This window comes from Desmodus rotundus, chromosome 9 (assembly GCF_022682495.2).
Source record: "Desmodus rotundus isolate HL8 chromosome 9, HLdesRot8A.1, whole genome shotgun sequence".
Lineage (NCBI taxonomy): Eukaryota > Metazoa > Chordata > Mammalia > Chiroptera > Phyllostomidae > Desmodus > Desmodus rotundus.
In genome coordinates, this window is record NC_071395.1 from 94,852,624 (window position 1) to 94,880,263 (window position 27,640).

Below are 27,640 nucleotides of genomic sequence, written 5' to 3' on the forward strand. Positions count from 1 at the left end.
CCTAAGCCAGGGGACTGCCCGCTGCAGGGAGGGGCTGTTATCACCACAGAGTGTGGTGGGAACCAGGCCTGAGGCCGCTCATCAGCTCCACACTCACCTGCAACCTTCCCACTGCTCCTTTTCTCACCAGGAATTTGGTAATCACGTGGGACCCTGAGAGGGTGACTGTAATCAGCTAAGTGTCTTGAAGGGGGGTGTGGAGGTGGAGGGGTGTATCACAAGGTGTCTGCTGGTGCTCTTATTAAAGGAAGGAGAGGCCAGGTCCTCGTGTATTTCACAAACTCAGAAGAGGGCTTGAGAAGAGAATGAAAGTAGAGCAGTCTCTGGAGCCAGGTGACCTGGTTTTAAAACTCGACTCTACCACATAATAGCTGTGTGACTTTGGGGAAGTTACTTAACCTCCCTGATCTTTGGTTTCTTTATTGTTAGCAACATCCACCCCTTAGCTTACTGGGAAGGAGACTGATGAATTAATAGGTATCAAAATACCCAGACCATGCTTGGCACTTAACAGCTGCCCAAGACACATCAGTTCTTCCTACTTTGGAACTGTCTTTGTCTGAAAGACATTTTTAGAAGGCTGAGTTCACAAAATCTTACTGGGCACCTACCACATGCCAGGTACTGTGCTAGGGAGCCTGTGTTAAGAAGTGAAATGACATCTTCCCTCTTCCTTGATCATTGTAAGCTCTGAAAATAAATACGCGAGAGGGTCTCTGGTGTAATATTAACTGGCCAAAGATGCCCGGTTAATAGCTACAGAGGTCCCATAGGAGAAGTGGCAATGCCAGAAGGTGGCCATATACCTTCCACTCACTTCCTGGCCCAAGTCACTGATGGGTCACGTCCCCATCACTGGCCCTATGGGCCACAGCAGCAAAAGTCATGTCAGCTGAGACACCCCAGAGGCCCCAGTGAGGTTATGCACTTTCATGTGTTCCTAGTCCTCAGCATTGTGGGTGACAATGCTGCGCCTGAATTCCTGACAGTGCGCAGGACAGAGACTAATCATTTGGTTTCTATCCAATGTGACTGCTCACACCTCTGCGCAGTCAGTGTCAGAAAGGGAAAGATGCTAATGGTTCTAAGAAGCCAGCATCTCCAGGTCCTGCTTTCCCGTACCAGCACCCATCTGCAGGGCCCTGTTCACAGAGCTGCAGCTTGGGATTTCCCTCAAGGAAACACAACTGCACCTGTCACTGCCCTGTTTGGAAACCTGTGATGGCTCCTCACTACCTTCTAGAAAAGCCCCAGCACCTAAGACAGGCAGAATTAAGCCTTTGTGATTGCAGTCTGTCTTATTTGCAGCACCTCTCACCACATCCCATATGCCATGTCAAAGTACCTGCCATTTCCTGCCTCTGTGCCTTTGCTTATGCTGTTCCCTCTGCCTGGAAAGCTGGTCCCTTCTTCTCCAAGTCACATCCTTTAAGAGGGCTAAATGTCACCTCCTCTGTGAAGCTTTCCTTGAATTATCCTGGTAGTTATCTGCTCTGTCCTTTGTCTTTTACATGCAGTAGAGATTCCTGCAGCTGGAGTGGGTTACCCTGCACCATAAGGCTCTAATGATATCTTTACCTCTCTCTCCTTCTTCAAGGAAGAGTTGGCTTTTTACTCATTGTAGCATCCCCAGAGTCTAGCAGAAGGCCTGACATTATGAATATTTATCGATTGAAGAAATGAGCCCTCACATGTATTGGGTATCCATGCCCCACAACAAGGAAGCACCCTTCTGGCAGAAGGAGAAAATACAGTCAGTTCTGCAGTAGTGTTTGTACTGAAAAAGTGTGGGTTTCTTCCAAGTCTACAGATATATTAGGGAGTAATTTGAATGCAACATGAATTTCGCATTTGAAGAATTTGCTAAGTGAAATAAGCCAGGCGGTGAAAGACAAATACCGTATGTTCTCACCTATAAGTGGAACCTAATCAACAAAACAAACAAATGAGCAAAATAGAACAGAGACATGGAAATAAAGAACAAACTGACGGTGACCAGAGGGGGGTGGGGAGGGATGCAATGGGGAAGAGAAGGGGAAGGGGCAAGCAAAGGAACACAAATAGTGGACTCATGGGCATGGACAAAGTCGGGGAGTGGGATTGACGGTGAGAGTAGGGGGGACGGGGTAGGGGTGAGCCGTGTGGAAAAAGGCAGGACAACTGTAACTGAACAACAATAAAAAAAAGAAGAATTCACAAATCTGCACCCAGCTGAATGGAGTCACAGAGGAGTACACTAAACACCCTGCGTGCGTAGGCGTGCGCACACTCACCATCAAACACCTACTGTCTACCATCGGTTCACTGCAGGTGCTGTAAGCCGCATCTGGAGTTACGACTTCCTTTCTGATTTCTGATCACCCTCTGTCCACCACCCCCAATAACTCACAAGTTGCAACCCTCATCCATAGGCAAGCTTTAGGACCTTTTCAAAACAGAGTGCCGCATTTATTGTTTTACAGCATTTATGCATTTCTTAATCACTTAACAGGTGTAAAACTCTGCTAATGTTTTTTATTAGATTCTTATCTCTTGAAAAGGTGTCACTGATGGAGTTTTTGAATATTGTGCCCTTAATCCAATTTTTTTCCCCCATTAGCCCTGGGGTTTTCACAGTGTAATTTTGTAAAGCATGGTGGATTTATGATGCGGATGTTGGGTTCTACAGAACTGATCGTGCCCTTGCGGGCCAACTGCCTTACTCAGGAGGACCCCAGCGAGGAGCTGCTCCGTGTGCAATTAACTGAAATCCGGGCTTCAGGGGCTGAGAACCACAGCTCCTAGAGCCCTGGGTATCTAACTGAGCTCTCTAAGAACTTCAAAAAACAGCTGAGACCCCAATTCCGTGATTCCAGACATCAGCAGGGCACCCAGGTCGAGACACTTTAAACTAATAGCCTCTATCTCTCTGCCTTGGCTCTGATGATTGCGGGCCTGTCAGCTTTTGGGCCTTGGCATTTTTGACTATAAAGTGGGCATACAGATCTCCCTTCCTCAGAAGCCATAGTGAATGTATAAAATAAGGCTAGAAAAGCACTGGGTTTTCCTGGGAGAGAAAAATGCTAGGAAGACAGAAGAGTAACGTCAGCCTGGAAAGCATGGCCAGAGCTGCTCTTTTAGTAAGAAGACAAGAGGGAGGTGGAGCCTCCCGGGCAATGACAGGCGCAGCTTGCCCCCACGTGGTCTTTGGCACTGAAGCCCGGGGTCCCTTCCACTGCGGTGAGCTGCACTCAGAATCTGGTGGGATGCCTTTCACCCTTGACATTTCAAAGCCAATCTCCCATCCCTGATAATGCAGGAATGTTCCTCTGGCTGGTGGACCTCTGCCAGCAGGAGTGAACGTCCCAGCCACCAACAGAGTAAACATTACTCAACTGGCCGGGGCTCTGTCACACACATTCTTCCCCTGTGTTCCTAACCTCATGCAGAGCGCAGCCCAACCCTGATGGGTCTAGAATCTGGGAATTTAAACTCAAGCAGGAGGGATCATGTAAAGGAGTGAGCTCTCCCAAAAGGAAGCCACCATGTCCATCGACTATGGATAGACAGAGCTGTCTTTTTTAGAAGGGTTGGAGAGGGGACCCGGAGGAATCAGGCCAGTCTTGATGGGCCCAATACTAAGTCCTTAGAAATCTACTCCCTCTTTTCTCAAAAAGGAATCCTTTTTTTTTTTTTTTTTTTTGAAAAGAGAGGCAGAGACACAAATGTTTCAGTCAGGTGAACTTCTGAGACACACATTTGAGATAAAAGAATGTGAACATTCCCCAGCTTAAATTTGGGAACTCTGGAAATGAAGGCTCTCAAATGAGTTAGCACTACTGCCTCAGTTTCCTCATTGGTAACACAGGACTATCGCCAGTCCTTACTAACATGACCGCCTTTGCGGGGATAAAGATGAACATTTGCAAAGAGTTTAGGAGTTGAAAAGTCTGAAAGCCAAGGAGGAAAAGGCTGGTGCAAGATGAAAGCAATTTAAACACTGGGCTGGCTTCCATGCCAGATCCCTCTCTCCCTGGGGTGGCTGTCAGGAGCCCGGTTCCTAAGAGGAGAAACACAGACAGGACTGCGGGGATGGTAAACATCCTTGAACTCAAGGAGTAGAAGTTGAGTGACCCTTAAGGGAAGCCCACAAACTGGTTTTCTTATAAAAACCAAAGCAAATGTAACCAAGAAAAGAAAAAGAATATTTCACTAAAGCATGTTGGCTGAGAACAGAAGCTAATGTACACGGTGCATTTGAGAATTTAAAACTGCACCTGTCGGGGGTTAGAAGGGACATTGACTCCGCCTGTCCTCCCCACCAGGTCCACCAGCTACCATGCCTGGTTCTTACCAGAGAGCCAGTGCCTGCAGGCAAACGTCAGAGGGTTTGCAATGAGCACTTCAGCCTAGAGACCGAGGTTGCAGGGAAGGGAAACCAGGCTGGCTTTCAAGAACGTGAGAAGCCCTCGTATATGTGAGTGTCTCACACAGTCTGTTTCTCCTGGTGTCGTGATGCCCCTTGGACAGAGCGGAGAGCTGAGATTCGAAGAGGAGGAGGTGATTTTCACTGCCTCTTGCTCATCAGTGGTATTTCAAGGCTGATGCTTCTCCCTCTATCCCATAAGCCCCAAACTGACTCCACATATGTTGAGACTTCCATCGTGACCCACCATTACTTTGAAACGACTTTGTTTACTTGTTTTTTGGCTGTGTATCTCTCATTGGGATATAAGCCCAATGAGGGCAGGGCCTGGTCTGCCTTCTTCACTGTCTCCTCAGCACCTTGTACAGAGCCTAGCTCGTGACAGGCTCTTGTAAGTATTTGCTGGATGAATAACTGATGTATGAATGACCTACACTTCAGCTCTGACTGAGGACTTCACCTTTAGTCTGTTGAGTTGAGCAGTGGAGAACTGATGATGGTATACATTTATCCTCTCAGTCTCCTGGTTTTTCTGAAGTTAGGGAGAGGCATATGTTTTTAAGGAGGAAGAAAGGGGGAGGAAGATGGAAGGAGACAAAGAGATTAAAATATGATCACAATGAAGAAATAGTATGGACACATTTGGGCAATTTCATGTTTGTAGATGCCAGGTGGGTGTGCCAAGGAGTAAGTGTGATGCAGCAGGACTTCCTTTTTACACCCGAGATTTTGGACAGTACTTTATCTAGTGCAAAAAATGGCCAATGATGCCCTGGGTGGGCGATTCAGTTGGTTGGAGTGTCATCCCAAGCATCAAAAGGCTACAGGTTCAATTCCCAGTCAGGGCACATACCTAGGTTGTGGGTTTGATCCCCATCAGGGCACGTACAGGAGGCAACTGATTGATGTTTCTCTCTCATGTCAGTGTTTCTTTCTTTCTCTCTCTCTCTCTCTCTCTCCCCCCGCACTTCCTCTCTCTCTAAAGTCAATAAACATGTCCTAGAATGAGGATAAAAATTTTTTTTTTGAAAAGGGCCAATGGAATGCCTGAGAGGACCCCACCTCCACCTATTCTCTACTTCTTGAGGCCTAAGCAGAGCACCCATTGCCTAGGATACTGTAAGGGGCATGGGAATGGGTGCTTCCATTAGCAGAGGCTTACCTTTTCTAAAGGTTTGGGGCTGCAGCTGGGGACCCCAAATCTAGACTCGCCATGTTAGAATCCAGTTTTAGGCTCATTGGGTTGATTTTGGGGTAAAAAGGATCAATTAATGAGGAAAAAAGAGTGACTAAAATGCTTTTTTCTCCCAAGGAACCTTGAATAAAACTAGGAAGGGTTAACAGTGGACATCGTTAGGCCTAAAGGCTGTCGGGACAGACAGCCTTTGCAGGCAGGGATAATGTGACTGCCACAAAGGCCCCTAGTCTTGGCCGACGAGGAGAATGATGATTCTTCTTGTGGGTCTGGGCAACGGGGGGGAAGGCTATAAAGCCATCAGCACACTGAGCCGCTGGGCGTCCACACAAAAGTTAGGTCCTATAAACAGACATCTGTATTGTAACTGAAGGGCTAATAAAATTGCCTTAGAAAAGAGAGGTTTTCCCCTGAGATCTATTCATAAGCGGGACCCTACTGGGAAGTGACAGTGAGGGAGAAGATCCTTTGAGGCCTGGCAAGTGTCAGAGCTACTTTGTCAGGGAGGGTTTGACTGGCCAGACCCCGGCCTCTTCATCACCGTCAGTGAGGGCAGTGCCATCAGCATCATCATCACCATCACCATCACCATCACCATGACAGGCACCGGTCACCAGCTCAGGGATGCTGGGCCCAGGTGTTGGGTACGAAGACTTTGGAAGGTGGCTGATTTACTGACTCCCATTGAATAGGAGCACCACTGAAGCGCTCAGGGAGCACCCCCGGAGAACTGGTGGCTGCCTTGAGCTGGGCAGTTTTCTTCCTGTCTCTCTAAATGACTCTGGTTTGCAAAGAGTTCAGTCCCTTTGCTAAACCTCAGATCACTCAATAGACGCACAGGAAGAATTGTTCTAGCTCTTTTCTTGCCCGAGAGATTAAACAAGGAACATACAACTAATTAAAAGAACTACACTAAACCAGCAGACTAACTAAACTAGTAGAAACTAAACTAGTATTTAGAATATTAGGGAGAAAGAATAACAGTATATTCTTCAAAAACTTCCTGGTAGCATTTAATATCGAGGGTTTTGTTTTTCTTTTTTTGAGAACTGTATACTTTGGTTAAGCAGCATTAAGGGAAGTAGAGCTGACGACATTGTTCCTAGAAAAGGGAAAATATGCTTGAAATAATAATGTATGTGTATGCTATGTAAAATAAAATGAATTCCATGCTGAGTTTAACTCTAAAACTGAGTAACAGATTATAAAATGGGATTTCAGCGTAAAGCTTCTGGACAGAAGTCCTCTATAATATACGTCTCCACTCCACAAATATAAGGAAAGTCCACCACGTTCCAGGCGCAGGGCTGTGGGCTGGAGACACAGTGGTGAAGAAAGCCAGTTCAGACTTACGTGTTGGTACAGCCCACAACTCGACCACGTGGAATACACGCGTCGTGAGCTGGCTTTTCAGAGACTTTAGGGACTACTTTCTTCACAGTGGGACTAAGACTTACTTGGTTTGTTTCTTTTTCTTTGACAGGTAGGGATGCAAACCCTATACTTCACCTTGCAGTAGGATTCTCAAGAAGGAGGAGGAGAAGGCTCTATTCGTGAAACCTCTTGAGACAAATTAAGCACCTAATTTATGCCCATCTTGCAAATTGATGTTATATAAATAGGGGATGTTGTCCAGATGCTTTCCGCCCTTGCTGAGCAAGAACTCACTGGACTCCACTGCTAACCCTGTCTGACTGGAAGAGGCACCCAACAGTGGGCAGGGCCAGAAGGCAAGGCAGGCAAGCTGCCACTCAAAGGCCCTGAAAGCGTTAACATCCAGCAGTTATAGGTGTCTGGTTTATACCCATTGTAAATCTGTTTATTGTGACTGGCCCCACCCAATCTGCTGGTGCTGTAAAGTTCTAATGGTCCCTAATAAAGGTGGAAGGCCTCTCACAGCACACAATTCCTGAAACGGGGAAGGAGCGAGAGAGAGCTGGAGGGAGAGAGACAGATGAGGAGCTGAACAATAAAAGTCGCAACAGCAAACCTTCCTCTGTTCACTCAAGCAGCAGAATCTTGGGCCCCAAGACTTGATGCTCCACACAATCTCCAAATAAGAACCTGCCAGAGCTGAGAGAAAGGTCCAACACCTGCATTTGCCAGAATCCCCGAGAAGTTAAGTGATTTGCTCAAGGTCACCCCCTGCTTCTTGGTGGCTCACATCTCCTGAATCCTAGTCCAGGGTCCCTCACACCAGTGGCCTAGAGCAGTAAGAGGCCGTCGGGATGATCGTCAGCCCCTTCACTGGGAAGGAGATTTGAGAACCACAGATCTTGCCAATACTAGGGTCTCACTGTCTCTGTTGTCTCCAGTGACAAGCAGGGTTCATAAAAAGGGGACCACTTCCAGGGAGAAAATGCAAGCCACCCTGTGGTCGAGAACCCAGGGAGACCCAAAGCTCAGCCTCTTCCCTGTGCCCTGAAGGGTCCTGAGTCAACCCAACAACACCTTGCTTGCCAGGCACTGTGCTTGGCACTGGGCATGTTTTATCATATTGAAGCCTTACTTACAATAGCCCTAAGGAGATGGGTATCATGATCCCTGTTTTACAGATAAAGAAACTGAGGCTCAAAAAGGCTGAGCCACTTGTTGGAGACCACACCACCGGACAGTGACAGAAACACAATTCAAGCCCAAGTCTGTTTTGGATGCTACATCTTGCCACCCAGACATACCCTGAATCTGACTGTGGTCCCGGCATGGGACTGCCTGCTACCACTTTGCCTTGGGAGATGCAGACTCCCTTTGGGAGAGTCATTAATTACTAAACATTGTTTGCATGGTGCTCCTCCAGCTTGGGAAGGTCCTGCCCAGTACTTGTCCTGAGAAACTTGGCTCTTGACCTCCTGAAAGCGTTAGAGAGACGAGCCTCATTGTTGGACTCCTGAGTGGCTGAACTCACACAGGTGTGCTTTTGTGGGGGCTGCTGAAGCCAGAGCAGAGGCAACAGAACAGAAAGGCCTCTTACTCAGACACGCATTCACACGTCGAGGGAAGCGGCTTCCAGAAAATCAGTCCTCAGGAGCCTCTGAGGCCACCTGTGCTCACTGCAAGGACTGGGACCACCCTCCCCTTCTTACCACTCTTTGCCTGAAGTTTGGGGGAGATTCCCTCCTAAGAATAAAGACCATTATGTTTTTCAGATTTGGCCTCCCCCAGGAAAGCACCCCACCTCACCCCATCCCTAATTTGCAAGTTACCAGGGCTAATTACTAACAAGCAGGGTACTCACACCTCCTTTAATTAAAGGGGAAAATTGCCTTATTAGGTATAGAAAGGGTCAGGGTCATCTTATGAACCTGACCTCCTGGCTACCTGTTCATGAGCCGGCTGCACACCCTCGTCCCCGCCCCAACCACAACCCTTGGCGCTTCCCACCTTTCTCTCACTGTTTAGTGCATTTGTCCTAAATTCCCAGGACACTGGAAATACCTATGGATGTCACAGAGCCATCCTTCTTGGAAGGATGAAGCCAGCCTGCGTCTGCTGCAAACACCAGGGTGAGGATCTAGTTCCAAATACTCAAATTCTCTAAAAATCAGGATTAAAAGAAACCTTCGAGAGGAAAAGAGGGAGAAACTAAAAATAAAAACAAAGTAAAAGCAAACAAGACTCTGCCAAGAATGGGAAGAGCTACCATTTACTCGACTCTGCTACCTCCAGGTGTTTACATACATTCTCATCGAACCCTTCCAGTACCTGTGTGAGTGGGTGTCCCCCCCGCCCACGCCCCAATCACACTTTACACATGGAACCGAGGCTCAGAGGTCCCAGAGACTTGCCCAGGTTCACACAGCTGGTAAGTGGTCAAGTGGAGGTTGGAATTCAGAACTGCTTCTATTGCCCATGATTTTGTTGCTACGCCCACTGCATTTATAGAAGGATTTCCCGGAGAGTATCATCAGTGTCTGTTAAACGTCGGGGCTATTGGTGGTCGGGCATCCATGGCACAGACTGCCCACTGGGATTTTTAGAAGCTCCCCAGTAGATTTTAAAGGGCAGTAAGGTTCAGGAACCATTGTCCTGGAGCGTGGGTCAGCAAACTGGCGTCCACAGGACAACGCAGCCTGTTTTGTGTGACCCCTGAGCTCAGAATGGTTGGGGAAAAAATCAAAAGAAGAATATTTTGTGATATGTGGAAATCATTAAAAAATTCACATTTCAGTCCCCATAACAAAGTTTTCTTGGCAGACAGTCGTGTGCATTCATTTACACATAGTCCCTGGCTACTTGTACTCTTCTATAAATGCAGAGTCGAGAAGACACAGTATGGCCTGAAACACCTAAAATATTCACTATCGGAAACACTTTGTAAACCCCTATACTAGAGTTCTTGTGAACAGCTAGAGTGATAACTACAACTGAATGCTTCATTTGATTTTCTCTGGGAGCTATATTTCATTCATTCATACATACATTTCCCCTTTCCCATTTGTGCTCATATTTCTTCTTGAAAAGTGGGCAGAGGCATAAGGCCAGATCTTGTGCCTTCCCATCAGGCAGTTAACTTCAAAGACCCCTGCACGAATTTCTGCCTCTCTCTGCACCTTCAGTGTTCAATTCTCTCCAAGTTGCTGCCAGTTCCCGCCAGACCTTCAACAAACAGAGGCCAAGGGCACTTCTCCCGTGACCTGCTGGCCAGGGCTCCGTGCTTGCAGGCAGCTCCCTTCCTCCTCAGCGCTAACTGGAGGCAACAAGGAGTCCTTGAATTGTCTAAGGGTCCTTCAGGGGGATCAGGCATGGCCGACAGGCTGCTTCCAGTGATAAGACTCCAGCGTCTCCTGTCCCCTTTGTGCAGAGGTGGGAAGCCCCGCCAGCCCAGCAGCCCGTTTCTTTGTATGCAGGGTAAGGGTTGGTCCCCTATCAGGGGAAGGTTGCGGGTAGAATGCTCTGAAGGCCAGGCCTCTTAATCTCATTAATATCCTGATTGTCTTCCCCAATCTAGCGGCAGCCCATGGGGGTGATACTGCAAGATAAAATGACCTTCCAATTCAACAGATCAAATGTCAGTCAGATAAAGTCCCCATGAAGGAGAACATTGGGGCCACGTCCACCACTGAATTCCGAGTCAGTACAAAATGGTTTCCTCAAATAGCAGGCATTTCAAGGCAGGATTTGTTTCCCTTCTGAACTGAAATAATCTGCTACTTAGGGACGATGGGGCTTATTGACTGTGGTGCCATTTGCTGCCTGAGATGAATATTTTTACAACTGCCCTCATAAACCCTCTCCCCTTGTCTGCTGCACAGGGAGGGGGCGGAGCTCCAGAGGTGCGCTGAGGTGCCTGCACTGTCTAAGAAGCCTCATTAAGTTGTTAAGACATTTAGTGCCCCAGACAGTGCTGACTGCAAGGGCAGTTCAAATCCCCACCCAGACGGGGATGGGGTCGTGAAAGAGCTCCCCAGATGGGGGCTTTGATTTCTTCCCTGGGCAGGGCACGGAATCCGCCTCGGTCAGGGGCAACAGCTGGGGAGGGGGAAGCAGTACAATAACCAGACTGAGAGACCCCCACTCTTCCCGTACCTCCTCCTTGGCCACACTCTCCCAAGCCCCTTTCAGAGGGGGGTGGAAAAAATGTGGGAGAAGAGGCACTGTGTGGGGATTGTGTGTGTGTGTGTGTGTGTGTGTGTTGGTTTTCATGCCTGAACAGTTCTTACTGTCTTTATAAAGCAAAGAGAGGTGGACAGTGTATAACAGCTCAAAACCTGTCTCTGCCACGTACTGACTCTATGAGCTTGGAGAAGTTCAAGCTTTGATTCTAAACATCTTACCTCCCTTGACTGTAAAACGGGGATAAGGTTACAGGCGGTTTCTACCTGCCAGGGTTGTTGTCAGGATTAAAGATGATGGAAGCAGGTGCTCAGCCCAGGGCCTGGTACCCAGAAAGTGTTCCACGAACACTAGCTGTTATGATGATTCCCCTGCGTTACAACTCTTGTCACTTTTGAGATTTCCTTGGGTTCTGTGGATTTCAGCAACAAGGAGAAAATACAACCACACAGATATCCTAGCCCAGAGTTTGGTTTGTCTGAGACCCAGGGTTAGATTCCTGTGGGTGACTTGGGAGATGTGAAAGGGGATGAGGAGGGAGGGGATGCTCTGGGTTTCAAGCTCTGAGCTGACCACCAGGGCAATCAAGTCCCCTGGGCTGGGAGAGAGGACCAGAGTTCAGAGGAAGGGAGGAGCAAGCAGCCACAAAAATGAGCAACTCCTCTTAGGTAAAGAGGCATGGTTCAGGGTAGCTGAAAGTTACCCTGGAAGGGCTTCTGCTCACCTTGGTGCCTCCCTTTCTTTCTGGGAGAATGAGCCCTGATCTCCATTTGGAAAGGTGATACAAGAATGAGGAGCTCATGTGTGGGGTGAATGAAAACTGATGAAGACCTTCTGCCCCTCCCTTGCTGTTGCAAGGCGGCTGGGTGATTTGCTGCAGGTTGGAGCAAAGGGTGCAGTGAGCAAGGCCACCACAGATCACGCAGCCGGGTCCTACGGCGTGGGCCAAGGCCAGCCCAGCTTCCATCCCACGCCAACTTCCTCCTCCTCCTGGAGCCGATCAATACAAGCACCAGTCTCCAACCAGTCCTTTTCCTTGCCACCGCCCTGCTCTCTGACCTTTTGGGGGCCTTTCTCTTGATTCTGCTCCAGAATGGAGGTAGGGGCCATCACTCCGGGCCTGCTCAATGGCCTCAGAATGGGCTGTCATGGGGCCTATAACCAGGGACAGCTCCTGCTGGCAAGTGTTGGGATGGGGGGGTGCAGATAAAGGCTTTCCAGGCTGAAGATAAATGGCTGCCTACAGCCTGCTACAGTAACTGCAGGCCCCCAAGAAGAGCAAACAAAGGGTGCCCCTGTGACACTCCTTGGAAAGATGAAGGCCCATCAGCGGCAGCCAGGCTGGTTCAAAGACCCAACTTAATTGTCAATTAAGCATGCATAAGGGACACAAAGCCATGACAACCCTGGGCTGCCTGCTGATGTGTGATTGTAAAGCCGGGAGGGGCAACGCTGAAAACAGCTGATTCTGCTGACAGTGTGTTTGTAGGGCACCTTGTAACCAATCAGCCGCTGACAGAGGCAAAGTGCTCCTCCTGCCACTCCTATTGTGCAGGACATTCCAGGACCAGGGTCACACTGTGGTCATCGTGGGCAAGTGGGCCACAACGCGCTAAGCGTGGCTGGGAGGGAAGGAGCTCAGTTAGCGAAGGGATGCTTTCCTTTCCAGGAAGAGGCTTTCAGAGAAAGATTTGTCTCTTAGGTGCCTCCAGTCCTCCTGGCTCAGGTGGACTGGTGTCTGGAGGGGAAGGAGGGAAGGGAGTGCAGGTCGGGGCCTTATCTCCCCTGGCTCAGCCATGGATGTTGCTAGTGCTGACCCTGGGTATTGGTTTCTCTTTTGCCCTCCCAGAGCTCTTTTTGTATTCTGCATCCAGTTACACTGTGGGCCTGGTTAGAGACCAAGAGACCCTACCTTCGTCATGGAAACCGTGATGAGAAGTGCACCATGTGGCTCTGCAGACCAAAGCCTTCCCTGAGCACGGGAATGCAGCCTGCTGTCTGCCTAGCCTCAGGTGCTTTCCCTAGGAGCCCCAGCACAGCTCATGTAGGCAGCCTGAGAGGGGGACCCCCAGAAGCGATCCTCACACGCTGCACCCCAGGCACCAGCCTACAGGCCGCCTACACCACCATGCCCAGGGCTGGGACACATCTCACTGCCTCACAGGAATAAGGCGCCAGTGTGTGAAATTTAAAAGACAATAGCTTTCTGCTGCCTGTCATTTTTCCCACTGTCATTGGATGACCCTCGGTAATAAGAATAATGCTAATGACAGCCGTTAGGGTTTATTGGGGAAGATGGTGTTCACACGCTTTCTCATCACACCCTCACATGGACCCAGGGAGGTAGGAACCATTGCTCCATTCACAGACAGGAAAGTCAGACTTGGAGAAGTTATGTGAATTGGCCAGACTATAGTTATGGGAATTAACCTGGTTGGTTAGAGCCAGGATTCAAAACCAAGCCCAGAGAATCCAGTCCCTGGGTGTGGACCACGACTAGCTGGGTCAACCCTGAGTGCAAACCAAGGCGGACAGAAAGGCAGCCAATGGAGAACAAAACAAAACAAGTGTCCCACGCCTACGGCTCTATACAGAGCAGTCTGTCCCTAGAAGGATGCAGGAAGCCCCCAAAGATGACCTCAGTTCCCAGCTGGTTCTGGGGGTTCCACGCTGGCGTGGTGCCTTCCAACCAGATGATAAGCTTGCAAGGGCAGGGATGTGTCCTACTCATCACCAGCATGATGCCGGGACTTGGTGTGTATGATGTGGGAATCAGCAGGCCTCAATTTCCTTCTTCAAACTTCCTCCCAGTTCTAACATCCCATGATTTTCAAAAAGGCCAAGACTTCTGGGGAGCCCAGAGAACCTATTTCCAGTCGGATATGCCTTCTCAGACTGATCAGAGGGGTCTCTGGGCCCTGTCGAGTCTCCAGGACCCGCTGCCGGCCCTCCAGCCCAGCTCTCTGGGCCTCCCATCAATACGGGAATACCTAAGCTAACGACTCCTCCGACTCCTCCGGGGTGACCTCACCACAACCCCAGCTTGTCAGAAAGCTGCTGGGCCTTTGTTTGGCTTGCAGGCTCCCTGACTTTGGTGTGGAGATCACAAGTCCCAGCACAATAGCCATTGTCTTCTCAGTAATGCCCCTTGCCCCAGCCACGCCCCCCGCAGCTCCCAGGTCCAGCGCCATGGATCGCTGCAGGCAGCAAGTGCTCCAGTGCTGCTGGTGCCGGCCACCAGCCCTTTGCTGCTGTCCTCTACACCCTGCTTTGAATTTCCACAAAGGGGCTAAGTTACTCCACAATCAGGCCTGGGGGCTTTGCTGCCTCTCAAGAGTAAACCAAACTTTTTCCCCATGTGGTGAGCCCTTCCCTTCGGTGGAAGCTGGGTCCAGAGAAGCTCTGAGCCCTGGCCCGCGCTTCATGCCATACAGTTTCAGGCTCCCAGAGACCCTTGAAGAGGTCATGCTATGTGAGGGTACAGTGTGGAACAAATGCTTGGATACCACCCAGCTGGTGGCTCTGAGCCTGCACCTCCCACCCCACACAACACTTAGATTAGCTCCAGATCTCAAGCCTCTCCCAGCAGAAGGGCAACCAGCAGGCGAGGGGAAGAACAGGCTTCAGAACCACCCTGAGGTTAGAAACAGCACTTAGCTCTCCTTTCACAAGCCTTATCCCAGAGCAGGCGGGGGACCACAACACATTTTGTCTGTACAGCCACCAAACAGGCCTCAGTAAGCACACCCATTCTGCAAAGCCAGCTTTCCTGGAAGAACTGAACCCCAGGGGGAGAAGTGCTCACCCCGGCGCATGCCGGACACAGCAGTCAGCATATGGGGGTGCTTTTCCACCATGAAGATGTGGGATTCCATCCTGACTAGCCCGTACCCCACAGAGTAGGCACCCTCATCTGGGCCAGGGCCTGGCACACAGTAACACTCAGTAACACACAGCACTTGGTCAGTTTCGGCCAAGTCATCACTGCAAAGATTTCAAGTGATCGACTCCACCCTGACTCTGGCACAGCCCAGAAGCTAACAAGCAGAGGCCATCCAAGGAGTGGCCCTGCCCCAGAGGTTCCTGGGCTCCGCCTGCTGGAGCTGGACAGAGCCCTGACGTGAGATATGGCCAGGCAACCTCTCTGCTTGTAGTTTGGACCTGGCATGCCAACAAGGTAATCTTCTTGGTCCAATAAGTTGGCGGCACTGACCCACAGAGGGAGAAGAAAGGGGACCAGAGAAGAATGGGGCGAAGAGCTCCGAGGCTGAGCAAGGACTCAGAGGAAACCTGACCATAGTCACATACTATTTTCATGAGAATGTCCTGATAACAGGAGGGGCCAGGCCTTGGGTCATCCCAAAGCATTTTCTCCTCTGAAAAATCTTGAGCCAGCTGAGACCCTTGAGAGAAGCAGACTGGTCAGGTGGTCAAGGAGTGAGGTCCAGGACCTGCTTACCTGACAGCTTGTTGGGAGGAGAGGCACTGGGCTGGTGGTGGGGGGAGCCATGGGAGAGAAGGGGGTTCAGGCTGTGCGTCTGGTTGGAGCTATAGGCGTCCATGGCCAGCTTCTGCCGGAAGGCCTCTTCTTTCCTGCGGTTGGCAAACCAGTTGTAGACACGGACCTCAGTGACCAGGTTGGAGCCCAGGCCATGGGCTTTGGAGGGGGAGACGCCTCGCTGCAAACATTCTGCCCTGAGAATGGGTAAAGGGGAGATGGTGAGCGGCGGTGGCCAGGGGGCAGCTGGCCGTGCTTGGCCCCAAACACGTAATCACAGTGGTTTTGCGTAAGAGTGTGAAGAGACCAAGAAGAGAGTGGGAGCCTGGGAAAAAGCCTGTCCAGAGAAAAAGTTGCCCGTGTAGCTCTCTGATGAGAAGGTTGGAATGGGGCTGAGCACAGGTACCAAGCAAGCTCTGTTGCCTGGAAGCCAGGGACTTAGCCTCTAAAGTGGCTCCAGGGAGAAAAGAGCAAGCTGGGGACCAGCAATGTAGGGGGAAGGTGCAGACAGGGCTTCCTGACACCCTCTTATATTGCCATTCTTCCCACCCTGCAAAAGCCAAAGTCCTTGGCTGGCTGGCTGGCTGGCTGAGTCCCTTCATAGCACTCTTAAGGAATTCCGGTAGATTGGGGTTTAGACACCCAAAAGTGTGCCAGGGAAGCCAGATCCCTTATTTTCACTGCAGGAGCCCCACCAAAGAGCAGGCTGGATGAGATATAAAGAAGGGCATGCAGAGATGGCTGGTCTCCAGTTTTATCTTTGCTGATGAGCCCCCAGTTCCAGGGATGAGAGAAGTTCTTAGACACCACTGGGTGCTGTCAGGGGGCAGAGCACAGCCTGAGGACTCTGTGACATGCACAGATTACTTTCTGGCCTGACCTCGCTCACCACATCCTTCCCCTGCCAGAGCCAGTCCAGCCAGAGACAGAGGGTGGGGGCGGGGCACAGGTCTTGGCCAGAGCCAAGAGCAGAATTTTAAGAAAGCCACTGTTGGAGTCAGGAAGGATGGGGCAGGAATGAAGCAAAAAGAGATCTCAAGGATTTCTAATAGTTTTCTTTACAATTGCATGTATGGGTAGAGTGTGCTGAACAGATCCAACCCATTCTAGCTCTCCTGCCGAGTTTTCTTGTGGACCAATGCACACATGCGTAACTGGTTGAGGACAGAGCCAGTCTGTGGCTTAGGGAGAGTTTCTCCCTGGTCTATATGAAGGTCAAACACGCGACTCCCATCTCACTGGTGTCATATTTTAGACCAGCACTCTCCAGAGTATCTTCTGGAATAACAGTTCACAGGGGTAGTCCCCAGGGAAAAAAGATGTCATGGTTAACAACCAGTGCAACAAAGCTACATGGGTTGCTTAACTGCAGAACTTCTCAGAGCCTTTATGACTCCCTAAGGAGAAGTGTGCACGTGATGTTCCTCACATCTGTTTCTTAATGACTTGAAGTTATAGTTCCATGGCACACACTTTGGGAAACCCTAACTGAGCCACACCTCTCTGGGTAACGAGTATCTTGGTGTCCCAGGGCTGAGGGGATGGATCTCGGGTCGAGGTGCTTGCCTGCCTGCTTGGGGGGCTTCCAGTGGTGTTACCTGTTGCACTCCTCCACTAAGGCCTCCCTCTCTTCCTTGCTGGGGTTCTTTTGCCGGTCGTAGGCCTGGTACAAGATTTGCTGGGATGCGGGCCCCCATTTGAACCGGTTGCGACGCATCTTCTTGTTGGGGGGCTCAGAGCAGGCATCATCGGACTGCCCAGGCCCCTGGCTCTGTTGACTGAACTCTGGAAAGAGAAACAGCAGCTGATCCTGACTGCTTTTGTCTGTCATATTTCCAGAACTCTGGACTGTCTGGTTGAATTCTGAAAAAAGAGAAAGGAGTAGATTTGATAGGGTCTATAGCCTTCACTTGGCAGACAGACAGATAGACGAACAAAAACATTTTTATTCCTCTCCCCTACGCCTTGTGACCTGCTGTTATTGTACGAGAGGGTACAGGGGGAGGCTCAGAACAGGCCCCCCACTGCCCACTTCAGTTCACGCCACCAAAGCCACCCTTTTCCTTTCTTTGAAGGAGCTCAGAGGTGGCCAAGCATTGTTTTAGGAGCAATTTATTATTGCCTTTTTTCCATTGGCTCATTGGCCTCCAGCATGAAGCGACACTCTGTACCCTGAAACCTTGTATTTTGATGTCAAGAGGGAAACTTAACCCAACTCTTTGGGTCTAGGGGGAAACCACTCAAAGGTACAGTTTGCAGTTAGACAAAATATTCCGAGACTGAAAATAGCTCTCCCCACCCCTTCTCCTCATATATCTTAGGTATCTACATTATTATGTTATGTTCTTAGAAAAAAACCCAAACCCAAAGCTTTGAAAAAACTTTGAAATAAATACACCTGGAGCTTTGCATTGGAAAGAGAAGAGTTCTTTAAATATCAGACAATTTCGAAGGCAATGGTGTGTGTGTGTGTGTGTGTGTCCAGGGGTCCATTTATGAGGAAAAGGTCTTACACCCATACATTTGAAAGATGGCAAATGCAGAACACGGCACACACAAGTCTCTTCTAGGAATGACATATAATGAGCTGGAGAAAAAATAAATGCAGATGGAATGTGCTTCCTGTCTGTCCAGTTCCCAGGATCCAAGCATATCATGATTCTCACTCAACACACTGTGCTTGAATCTCGCTCTGTGGTGACGCCCTAGCCTACAAGGTCTGAGCGAGAGTCGGTATTTACTCATGGAAGAAGAGAGCTTTGTGTTTTTCTTCCTTCCATCTGCGACGCAGGGTTCATCGGGGCGATTGGTTCCATTGTACAGATGAATAAGCATAGAGGCCAAACTCCCTGCTCAGCAAGGACATGGAACAGATTCATTTCCTGACTCCTGGTCCCCATGTTCTGGACCTTGATGCTTCTCTGTCTTGATTCCTGAGGTCACTCCCACAGGTCTCAGAGACAACTGGATCCAAAATCATCAAGGTTCAAAGTCAGGCCACTACTTAATGCTTGAATCCCCTCAACCACACCCTACCACATAGTCCTCCATTCTATACGCCTCCAGCAGTGGGAAACTTCCTACCAATCTAGGGATTAATTTCCATTTCGGTCCATCATGAGGAGCAGTGAGCCCCTGATGCTCCTGGGCGTAGGACGCCAGCTGCAGGTGATCTTGGGCTCTGTCTAACCAGTTGCTGACTGGCTAAGTCAATAAGCAGTCTCCCTGGTGGATGAACTGCATGGGACTTTGGGGCCTTTTATTTGGGTCCCACCCACTTTGAATGATCCTCAGGCCACTTAGGGCTCTGTTTTCACTGGTTGCCAACAATTCTTTTAGAAACCTTAGGAGAGTTTCTGCCAAATTTCCTGGTGGGAGGTCACTGACTCCATGGGATAATGTAGAGCCCCAGCCAAGCAAAATCCTTGGTCTCTCAGCTTCCCCGTCTGTGCAATGGGACTGGGTGAAAACCGAAGGGGCCCTAAATATCTTTAGAACTTCTACCTCTAGTCAGGATGATGCTGATGACCCAAATTCCTATGGAAGTTACACTTTTCAAAGGCCTTTCATACCTCCTATATCATTTGGTCTTCACAGCAGCAATCTAAGTGCAGCTATACTGGGGGGGTGGGGCGGGGCAGAGAGAAGTTTCCTGCTCAGTGGTGGTCTGTCTCAGTGTCTCCCTGTGGCTCTCTGGAGTCCCCATGAATAATAGCCAAAGCCAGTATGGACAAGTCCAAGGACCCAGAATCAATCTGAGGTTCTTCACTTAATGTGAATGGATGCAATAAAAGTTAACATTTATTGAACCCTTTCTATGGTGAGGTTTTGAGCAAAGTTATCTAAATGTGTCTCTTCATCTAATTCTCACAACCTCTCCCTTCAGCAAGTATTGCTCTCTCCATTTTACAGATGAAGAAACTGAGGTTCAGGCTGCTTAAGTGACTTGCTCAAAGTCACAGGGACGTGGGGCAAGAAGCCAGGATGTGAACTCAGCCTGTAGACCCTCAGGCTCCTGGCCAGCAGCCTTTGTTTAGCCACTTCTCACTAAAAACAAAACACAATACGCTTACAAAGCCTTCAAATGGGACTTAAGCGAAGGTAACAAAATCACCCATTGTGTGGAGGCTGCCTATCTGTCAGCTGCCCTTGAGGCCGCAGCAGCCCGCATGGTGGTGTTCAGAACCCAGAGCATGATGGGATCAGCCAGGATGGCTTGCTCAGAAACATCCAGGCTCTATGCACCTCAGGAGCTTGGCCCTAAGCCTCTCTCAATTTTTGAAGAACTAGACTCCCCCATGTCCTCTAGCCAGCACCAATTCTTCACTTCTGTCTAGATTAACTGAGCAGCAGAGGCAGGTGGGTAAGAAGAGAAAGGAAATGTTCACTGCTAAAAAAAATTAACTTGGAGAGGTTGGGTTCAGTAGCCTCTTTAGAGACTCAGAAGCTGGCTTGGATAAGGAAAATCTATGTGTGTAGAAGGGCTCATGAATATTACTTCAAGAAAATTTATTATCAAGTAATACCTTTTAAAAAGTCTCCTCCCTCTTTCTCCCTCCTCGCACCCCACTCACTGTTTCTGTCTTTTATTTATCTCACTTCCCAATTTTTATCCCATGATTGTGTATTATATTCATCCATCAGACTTTGGTTCAAATGTCACCTCCTCTAGGAAGCCCTCCATGATGTCTCCAGGAAGTTTGGCAATTCTTCTGCTGTCCTTGTACATATCTTTACAACGGCCTTTAGAAAGCAGTTGTCATTATTTATTCAAACATTTCATCCCTTCTTTAGGTTGTAAATCTCTGGAGAAAAGGACCCATGTATCCCATAGCTGAGCACAGTGCTTGGCACCTACCGGGGCCCATATAATATTTACAGAATTAACAAATGTTTCTTAAGTTCTTAAGCTTTATGTCTCATTTGACTTTGAATAATAATTTTTTAAAAATCCCTTGCAGAGGCTATCATAAATTTTTGTGAAATGTCCCTTCTCAAGTATTTTGAGAAATTTTCTGGGACTACTTGTTTTTTTTAGAAGCTTCCAAGTTGGCCCTTCCTGACTCCCTCTCCTTTCTGAGGGAAACTCCCTGTGAACACAGAGAGGTAGCTCAAACTAAAGATGACACATAGGGCTTGGATCCTGATAATGGCCTTTTCAGGAATTACAGAGTGTTGCTTCATGTCAGAGACCCAAATTCCTACAGGCCTGCTCACCACGGACTGTGGATCCACCCACAGCCCCTTCCCCAACACAGCGGAGAGCTTTCACTTTGCTGCTACTGATCTATCCATTTAATGCTTCCGACAAAAGAGCAAACAACCACAATACGAGATAAATGCCTAAAAAACCCTTCCTTCCACCTCGAAGGCCCTTCCAGTCCCTACACACTGAGACAATAAATACTGAAATAGCCACTTTGGGGCAGTGTATGACAGAAAATAAGACTGATTTTAAAAAGTGGCTATCCAGCGACAGGGGAAAAAAACCCAACCAGAAAGCGATGGTGGCTATTATCTTGACAAAGACAGAGAAACCCACGATATTTTCCTAGGAAAAGGGTGGGATCAAAATAATTAAAGTATAATGTTAACAGTGTACTTCCCTATAATTAAAAAAACTATGTCATTCATGCTGTGTTCAATCAAATGAAGGTCAAACTTCCCTAGACTTCAAAACAAAAATCTCTCGGTATTCTTGAGTGAAAGAAATCTTTGGACAGAAAGGAAATCCGGGGATGAGAATGAGAATGGCCAGAACTGATCGGTCAGAATTCCGAAGGCAGACAATTTTACTCTGTCCTGCCTTGGCCAAAACCAGCTCCTTCATTAGAAATTGTCACCAGCTGAGGTCCCCAAACTCTACCAATTTTGGTAAATGTGAGTAAATACCTTAAATTGTTTCAGAACTCAATCACCAGCCCCCTCCCACCTCCCCCACACACAAATAACAGAGTCAGGTTGTGAATATATGTATATATACAAATGTTCTCTATTTTTTAAAATATTTTTTCCAGAGGGGAGAAAAATAACAGTAATAGTGATCAATATTATTGATCATTATGAAATGTGTTCTTTGGGAACTCTAATGTGTCAAGGGGAGCTACTTTGCTTACTTTGAGGATGATATTCCCCTGTTACCTGCTTGGTTTCAAGGAGAAAGATGTTAAAAGCAGGAACCAAAAAATTCAAGGTAAATCATACGTACTGAAGGACTTGTCAAAACACCTGGCTGGGTAGTAAGGGACCATGGAAAAAGAATATGATACAAGCTAATCCATCATACACCAACTGAAAGACCAAATCCACCTGCCAGCTTCCTTATATTTACTAAGTGCTATACAGGCTTTCTTGATGAAGGGAAAACTGAGGTATCCCACAGAGGTCAGAGTGAGGGCAAAGGTCACTCCAGGTTGAGGCAGAGGCGGGATTAAAACACTTACGTCGGAGGATCTCCCGTTGCTTGCGGACGTACCAGGTGTACAGGGCAGCACGCTTCTGGGTCTTCATGGGCGTGCCCTTGTTGAGATGCTGGGAGAGGTGTGACTGGTTCAGACCCGTGACGTCCACCACCTCCCTCTGGGGGATGTTGTGTTGCTGCATGTAGCCCTTGATCATTTTGGCAGCCCTCCAGGGGTCCTCGCTAGACAGATAAACAGATGGTTAGGTCGCTGGTGGAAGATGTCTGGGTTGGAAGGAGTATTGTCTTTCCACGGGTCTGACCTAAACTCTGTGCAAATCTGTGATCTTCACCTATTTCTTCACCTGTCTAGATAAAATCCTTGGGGGAGATGTGAGGCCAAAATAGAACCAAGACAGTACGTCATGAAAGCCTCTATGTACTACACGCCATCCCTTTCTTCTGAGATTAGAAGGAGAAAGATGAAGATGACTTCCTGTCTTCAGGATTGGAAAGCACTAACAGCATTATCTCTTGTTAAGCAGAAAGAAAAGATTCTATTTTATTTTGCTTTCCTTCATTTTCCTAAAATGTGGGGACTTAAAAGGCATGAGTCCCATTGGAAAGTGGAGATACCACTGGCTTGGGGCCACGCTGGCTGATCATACATGGATGGGGGTAGCATCAGTTTCTAAATTTACATTGACCTCACCCACATCATTTTCCTTCTGAATGGTGTCTCAGTTTCTTGTCTTATTAAATAGGAGTAAAACAAATATGTCCACCTCCTGAGATGCAAGGAGGATGCTCAGCCAAATGTTCAATGGTTTTCAAAATTTTAGAAAAGTTTTAAGAAGTACAGTAATATTTTTCCCTGGGACTGAAAAATCATTCCATTGAGGCAAGCAGGTAAAGTTAAAAAAAAATTCACCACAGCCACGCCTTCAAAATAAAACCTAATGGGGACAAATACTTTCAATTTCTAAATGGATATTAATGATCCCCAATGCCGTGTTTTCCTGTTACATTTCTGCCCTGATAGGGTAAGAGTATCTGGAAGGCAAGTTTTCTCCTAAATTTTAAGCTTGAGATGGGAACTTGCTGAGAATGAGAATTTTTCATTTCTCATAAACACAGATGTGAAAAACTCCTTTGTTGATGCCTTTGAATTTTATTTATTTAAAATGTTTTCAACTTTGTTGATATCTTTTCTTGCTTGTTGAATAGGTGACTTGAAACTGAGGGCATCATTTAAGATAAAAAATTAAATAATGTACAGTATAGAAAAAAGTGTTTAAGAAGTAATACATCCACATACACTATTTGTTTAATGCAGCTACATATTTAACTTTAAAAAAACTCAGCATTTTTTACTGTACGTTGATATATATAATAGCCCAAGAAAACATGAAAAAAAAAATGAAGGGAAAAATTAGTTTCAGATAAAATAATAAAAAACAGTGTAAAGCAGAGGTCAAAACAGATACAATGTTGCAGATTAAACAACCAATTTATTTCTAAATGGTGCCTATAACAAGTCAAATAGAACAAATTTTGCTTAACGAATTAAAACTATAATTAATTAATTACAGATTAATTAATATCTGTAATTAAACAGGTATGTTGTAAGCATTTGAATAGCTGATAATTTTGGCAATTCTTTGATATTAAATTTGTGAGAACAGAGATATTTTGAGAAATGCAACCTTTTAAGATTAATTAATTATAAGTTAACGAATTTCTCAAGAGTTTAAAAAGGCACTGCTAAGTAATACAAGAAAATGAAGTAACAAGAGCAACAAAAAGAGAGAGAGAGAGAAAACGTGGTACAGTTTCAAACATGGAGAAGTCACCTCTAGTAAGAGAAAAATAATGTAACATTTTGGACATACCCATGTAAACATCAGAGATCATTTAAAAACTTATTTCTGGCGAATATTTCCACAAATATTTTTAGGGGAGAAAAACACTTTCAACAGACAGGAACATCTGAAGTTAGAAAAAGTATTTGCATTTTAAAAGTTGATAGAATCTTTAACAGAATCTTTGGCTATTTTTGTTTTGCTTAATTTTTTTTAACCTTTGTTCTAAGAAAACTAGCGAAATAGTGTAATGTTCTAGGAGCTAAGGGTTCTGTGGAAAGAGTAAATTAGCTCAACAATTGGGAAGGTTTAAAAAAGGGTGGGGGGGTACAGGAAAACCTCATTAACCGTAGCAAAACTTTAAGTCCGCATTCAAGGACTAGAGTTGGGGATAAGATGGCGTAGTTACACCTTTACAGCTCTCTGAGCCCAGAATTTACACATATTCACCAGGAAGAGCCCCAGAGAACTGGTTACTTTTAAAAAATTGAAAATCCACCTCGTGTTTAGTCTTCCCAACCCTGCTAAGTACACGGAGCAGGACCAGCGCGCACGGCCATTGTGCCCCGCGCACAGGTGTCAAATGCTCGACCTGGGCGCGGCAGGCCCGTCGGCCCAGCGCTCTCCTTTTCAAACAATACCTTCGCAGCCCACGAGCAGAAACGCCCTGAACCCCGGCACAGCCTCGAATCTGGCTTCTTAGCAAGCAGCCGGCTCTCCGAACACCACCGGTGCGCCAGCCTGGAGGCCGGCGAGTGAGGCCAGCTTGACCTGGAGCCGGGGACCGACAGCACCCAGTCCTCGACCTTCCTTTCTCCTCTAGAAGGTGCGTTCAAGCGCTCCAAAAAGTGACTTTTCCTGTTCTTTTCTTTCTACTTTAGGGGGACCGAGTGGGCAAAACTGGAGTGCTTGTGTCTGGCGCTCAGGAGCCGACTGCACAGCGACCTGGGAACCGTTAGCAATTTCTTGAAAAATTACTTTAATAAAGTCCAATCGCTCCCAAGGGTGGGGGAGGGAAGGCAGCACCAGCTTGGGAAGGGGAGAAAAAAACCTTGGAGTCTGTCTGTGTCTCCACCCTGGAGAGGGTCTTGGGCTCCCTTTCCTTTCTCTCTGCCCGGCTGGAGCTGGGGCTTTGCGGAGGGCCGAAGGCTGAGCTCTGGGATCTGGACCCGGCTGTCCACCCGCCGGGCCTGTGAGTGTCAGCCGCCCCGGCGGTGACCCGGGGGGCTTGGCCATAGCGCCCCAAAGCACCTGCGTGTGCGCTGGAAGCCGCGTACAACTCCGTGTCTGCGTTTTGATTTCCTTTCCCCTCTAAGCTGCGTTTACAACTTCACCAATGAATAACCCGCCTCTCTTTTCAACCTAATCACGACTCTTTGTGTATCTTTCTGTTGATGATTTATAGGAATAAATTAATAACACCCTAACTCCACGTGCTGCAGTTTGTGTTACATCTGCGCTGCGTCCAGCCCGGCGCAGGGCTGGGTGCCGAGGGCGGTCGCCCTGGGTTTCCCAGATCCTCCAAGAGCCCGGCTGGCTAGAAAGTGGGCTCCTGGGGCCGGGCGGATAGGCCCGGGCTCCGGGGGCCCCGGTGGCAGGTGGCGGGAGCTCGGTGAGTCCACAAGGCCCTGGTCAACCCGCAGGCCACCCTGGCGCCCCAGCAGCTTCGTCCGCTCCTTCCGATCCCACTCACCTTCCTGCACCCGAACCCCCGCGCGGCAAAGACCGTCACGACACTGGGGAACAACGAGGGGAGAACCTCAAACCCACGAATTGTAGTGAAGTACTTTTGGGAGAAAAATCTAGAAGTCCCCCTGATTGTCTTTGCTAGAGAGTAAGCCGCTGGGTCCCCCGATAGCAAATTCAAATGCAAGGTCATATACCATTCGAAATCGCCGCTGCGAGCTTGCAACTGAGGCTGCCCGGGTTGGGGACGCGACTTTGGTCCTGGCCCTGCCTTGAAACCGCGGCACGGAGGTATGCGAGGCCACGCGAGGGGCTCGGTCCTAAAGCGAAGGGGTTGGAGCGACGTGCAGTCTAAGGGACCCTTTAACAGTTAGTAACCAGCTGTCAAAGCCCTAAGCTGGTCTACTAGGCCCGGCAAACGATCCAGCACCGGGAGCTGGACCGCCGGCCCGCGGCCCGAATTCCCCGGGTACGCGGGGGTGTCGGCGGCTCAATCCGGAAACGCCCTCCTTTCTCAGGCTGCGACCAGATCGCTGCGAACTGGGGTCTGAGCCGCCTTTGGCCCTCGCTCGCTCAGACATGTGGTTTCTTTTGCCCCTTGCGGGTCCACCCTGACCCTACAACAAGCAAACATTTTCCTGTACAAATCTGAACCGGTTTGGGAGATTCCGGATAATTCTGGGGCCCCGCATGGGCGCTGCAGATGCGAGCGCCCACCTGAGAACTCGTCCCCCAGATCCCGGCCCAGGGGCCGCCCATCCCTCTGCAAAGCACAGCAGGAGGCTGGCCGTAGGACCGCCCGCGTTTTCCCGGGCGGGAGGAACGCCTGGCCTGGGACTTGGGCGACGCGAGCGAGCAGGAAAACCTCCGCTGTTTCGCTGCACCCACTCGCAACTGCAGTCACGCGGGCAAACCTCAGGCAAAGGGCTTCACAGACCAGGTTCCTCCAGGCCGAGCTCCAGCTCTGCCGGGAGGGCCCCTGGGGCCCGGGACACTATCCTGGGCCGGGGGAGGTGAAGCCCGAGGGCTCCGGGCGAGCGGTCGAGGGATTGGGAGGGGTCCAGGTGCTGGGAAAAGAAGGGGGACGCCCCCCGGGGGACTTCTCAGGTGAGAAGCATGCACAGCGAGAGTGGTCGGGCGCGGTGTCGCTCAAGCACAAAGCCCGGGGCTCCAGGGGTCGGTAGCAGTCTCCCCACCTCCGTCCGCACCTACCTGAGCATCCGGTCCACCTCTGCCCGCTGCTCCACCGCCTCCTCGGTGTTGAGCGCTTGCAGCTCCTTGAGGATGGGAGGTGTGTCATAGTCGTCCCCGTCTTCGGAGCCCTCGTCCCCGGACAAGCGGCCCTTGGCGTGGCCGTTCGTGAGAGTATGGAAGACCGGCTTGGTGTCGGGTTCGGCCCCGCTCCCGGGGGACAAGGGCAGCGTCTCCAGCTTCACCCCGAAACTCGGGGATGGCAGCAACTCTTCCAAGGCCTGAACCAACACTTCCTTGGTGACTCCGGAGCTCAGCAGGGCGCTCAGAAGTTCTTGCTGGAGCGACGTGAGCTTGGACACCATTTTCCAAGGACAGAAAAAGAAGAGGGTGTGTGGGTGCGAGCGAAGAGGGTGGTGGGGAGTTTCGCAAGCGGACCCCAAGTCCAGGAAGCCCCCCACCCTTCAGCCTCCAGACACCTGTTACTCCCTGGGGTCCCGGAGTCTCCTCCGAGAAGTCAGAAAACTTCTAACTGGCCATGATCGCCACCATTAGGCCATATAAGATATGCAAATCAGCGGGGAGGGCCTGGCTTTCGGCAAGATGCAAATGACCGTGGGGAGGGAGGGGGGGAATCGAGAGAGGGAGAGTTCGAGGGACAGACGTGGCGAGCTGGAGACCCGGGCCAGAGCGGGGGCTTGCCAGGGTCCATTGTACTCACGCTGGGGGCTGAAGGCCTTCTTGTACTGCTTCTGTTTGTCAGCCAAACTTTAGCTGACCTTTGGACTTATTAAGCAAGTCGCTTACAGCCTAGTGTGGAAGCCCCGGGGCTTTTCCACCGGCCACAGGT

General features: G+C 49.1%; 1 protein-coding gene across 6 annotated transcripts in view; it reads right to left on the minus strand.

Annotated features, from left to right (window-relative positions):
• The window catches only part of HNF1B (HNF1 homeobox B), a 50,677-nt gene extending 23,522 nt beyond the window's left edge, over nt 1–27,155 (minus strand). For 3 of the 6 annotated variants that reach the window (XM_053911935.2, XM_053911933.2, XM_053911932.2), the window contains exons 1-4: nt 26,812–27,155; nt 22,095–22,294; nt 17,250–17,436; nt 15,613–15,848 (exon numbers count right to left, since the gene is read on the minus strand). In XM_053911935.2, the coding sequence (XP_053767910.1) occupies nt 15,613–15,848; nt 17,250–17,436; nt 22,095–22,294; nt 26,812–27,155 (967 nt within the window). Of the gene's footprint in view, nt 1–15,612; nt 15,849–17,249; nt 17,515–22,094; nt 22,295–26,811 lie in introns of all 6 variants that reach the window. The other 3 variants (XM_053911934.2, XM_053911931.2, XM_053911930.2) reach the window with 1 other exon arrangement.
• Nucleotides 27,156–27,640: the final 485 nt, after the last annotated feature.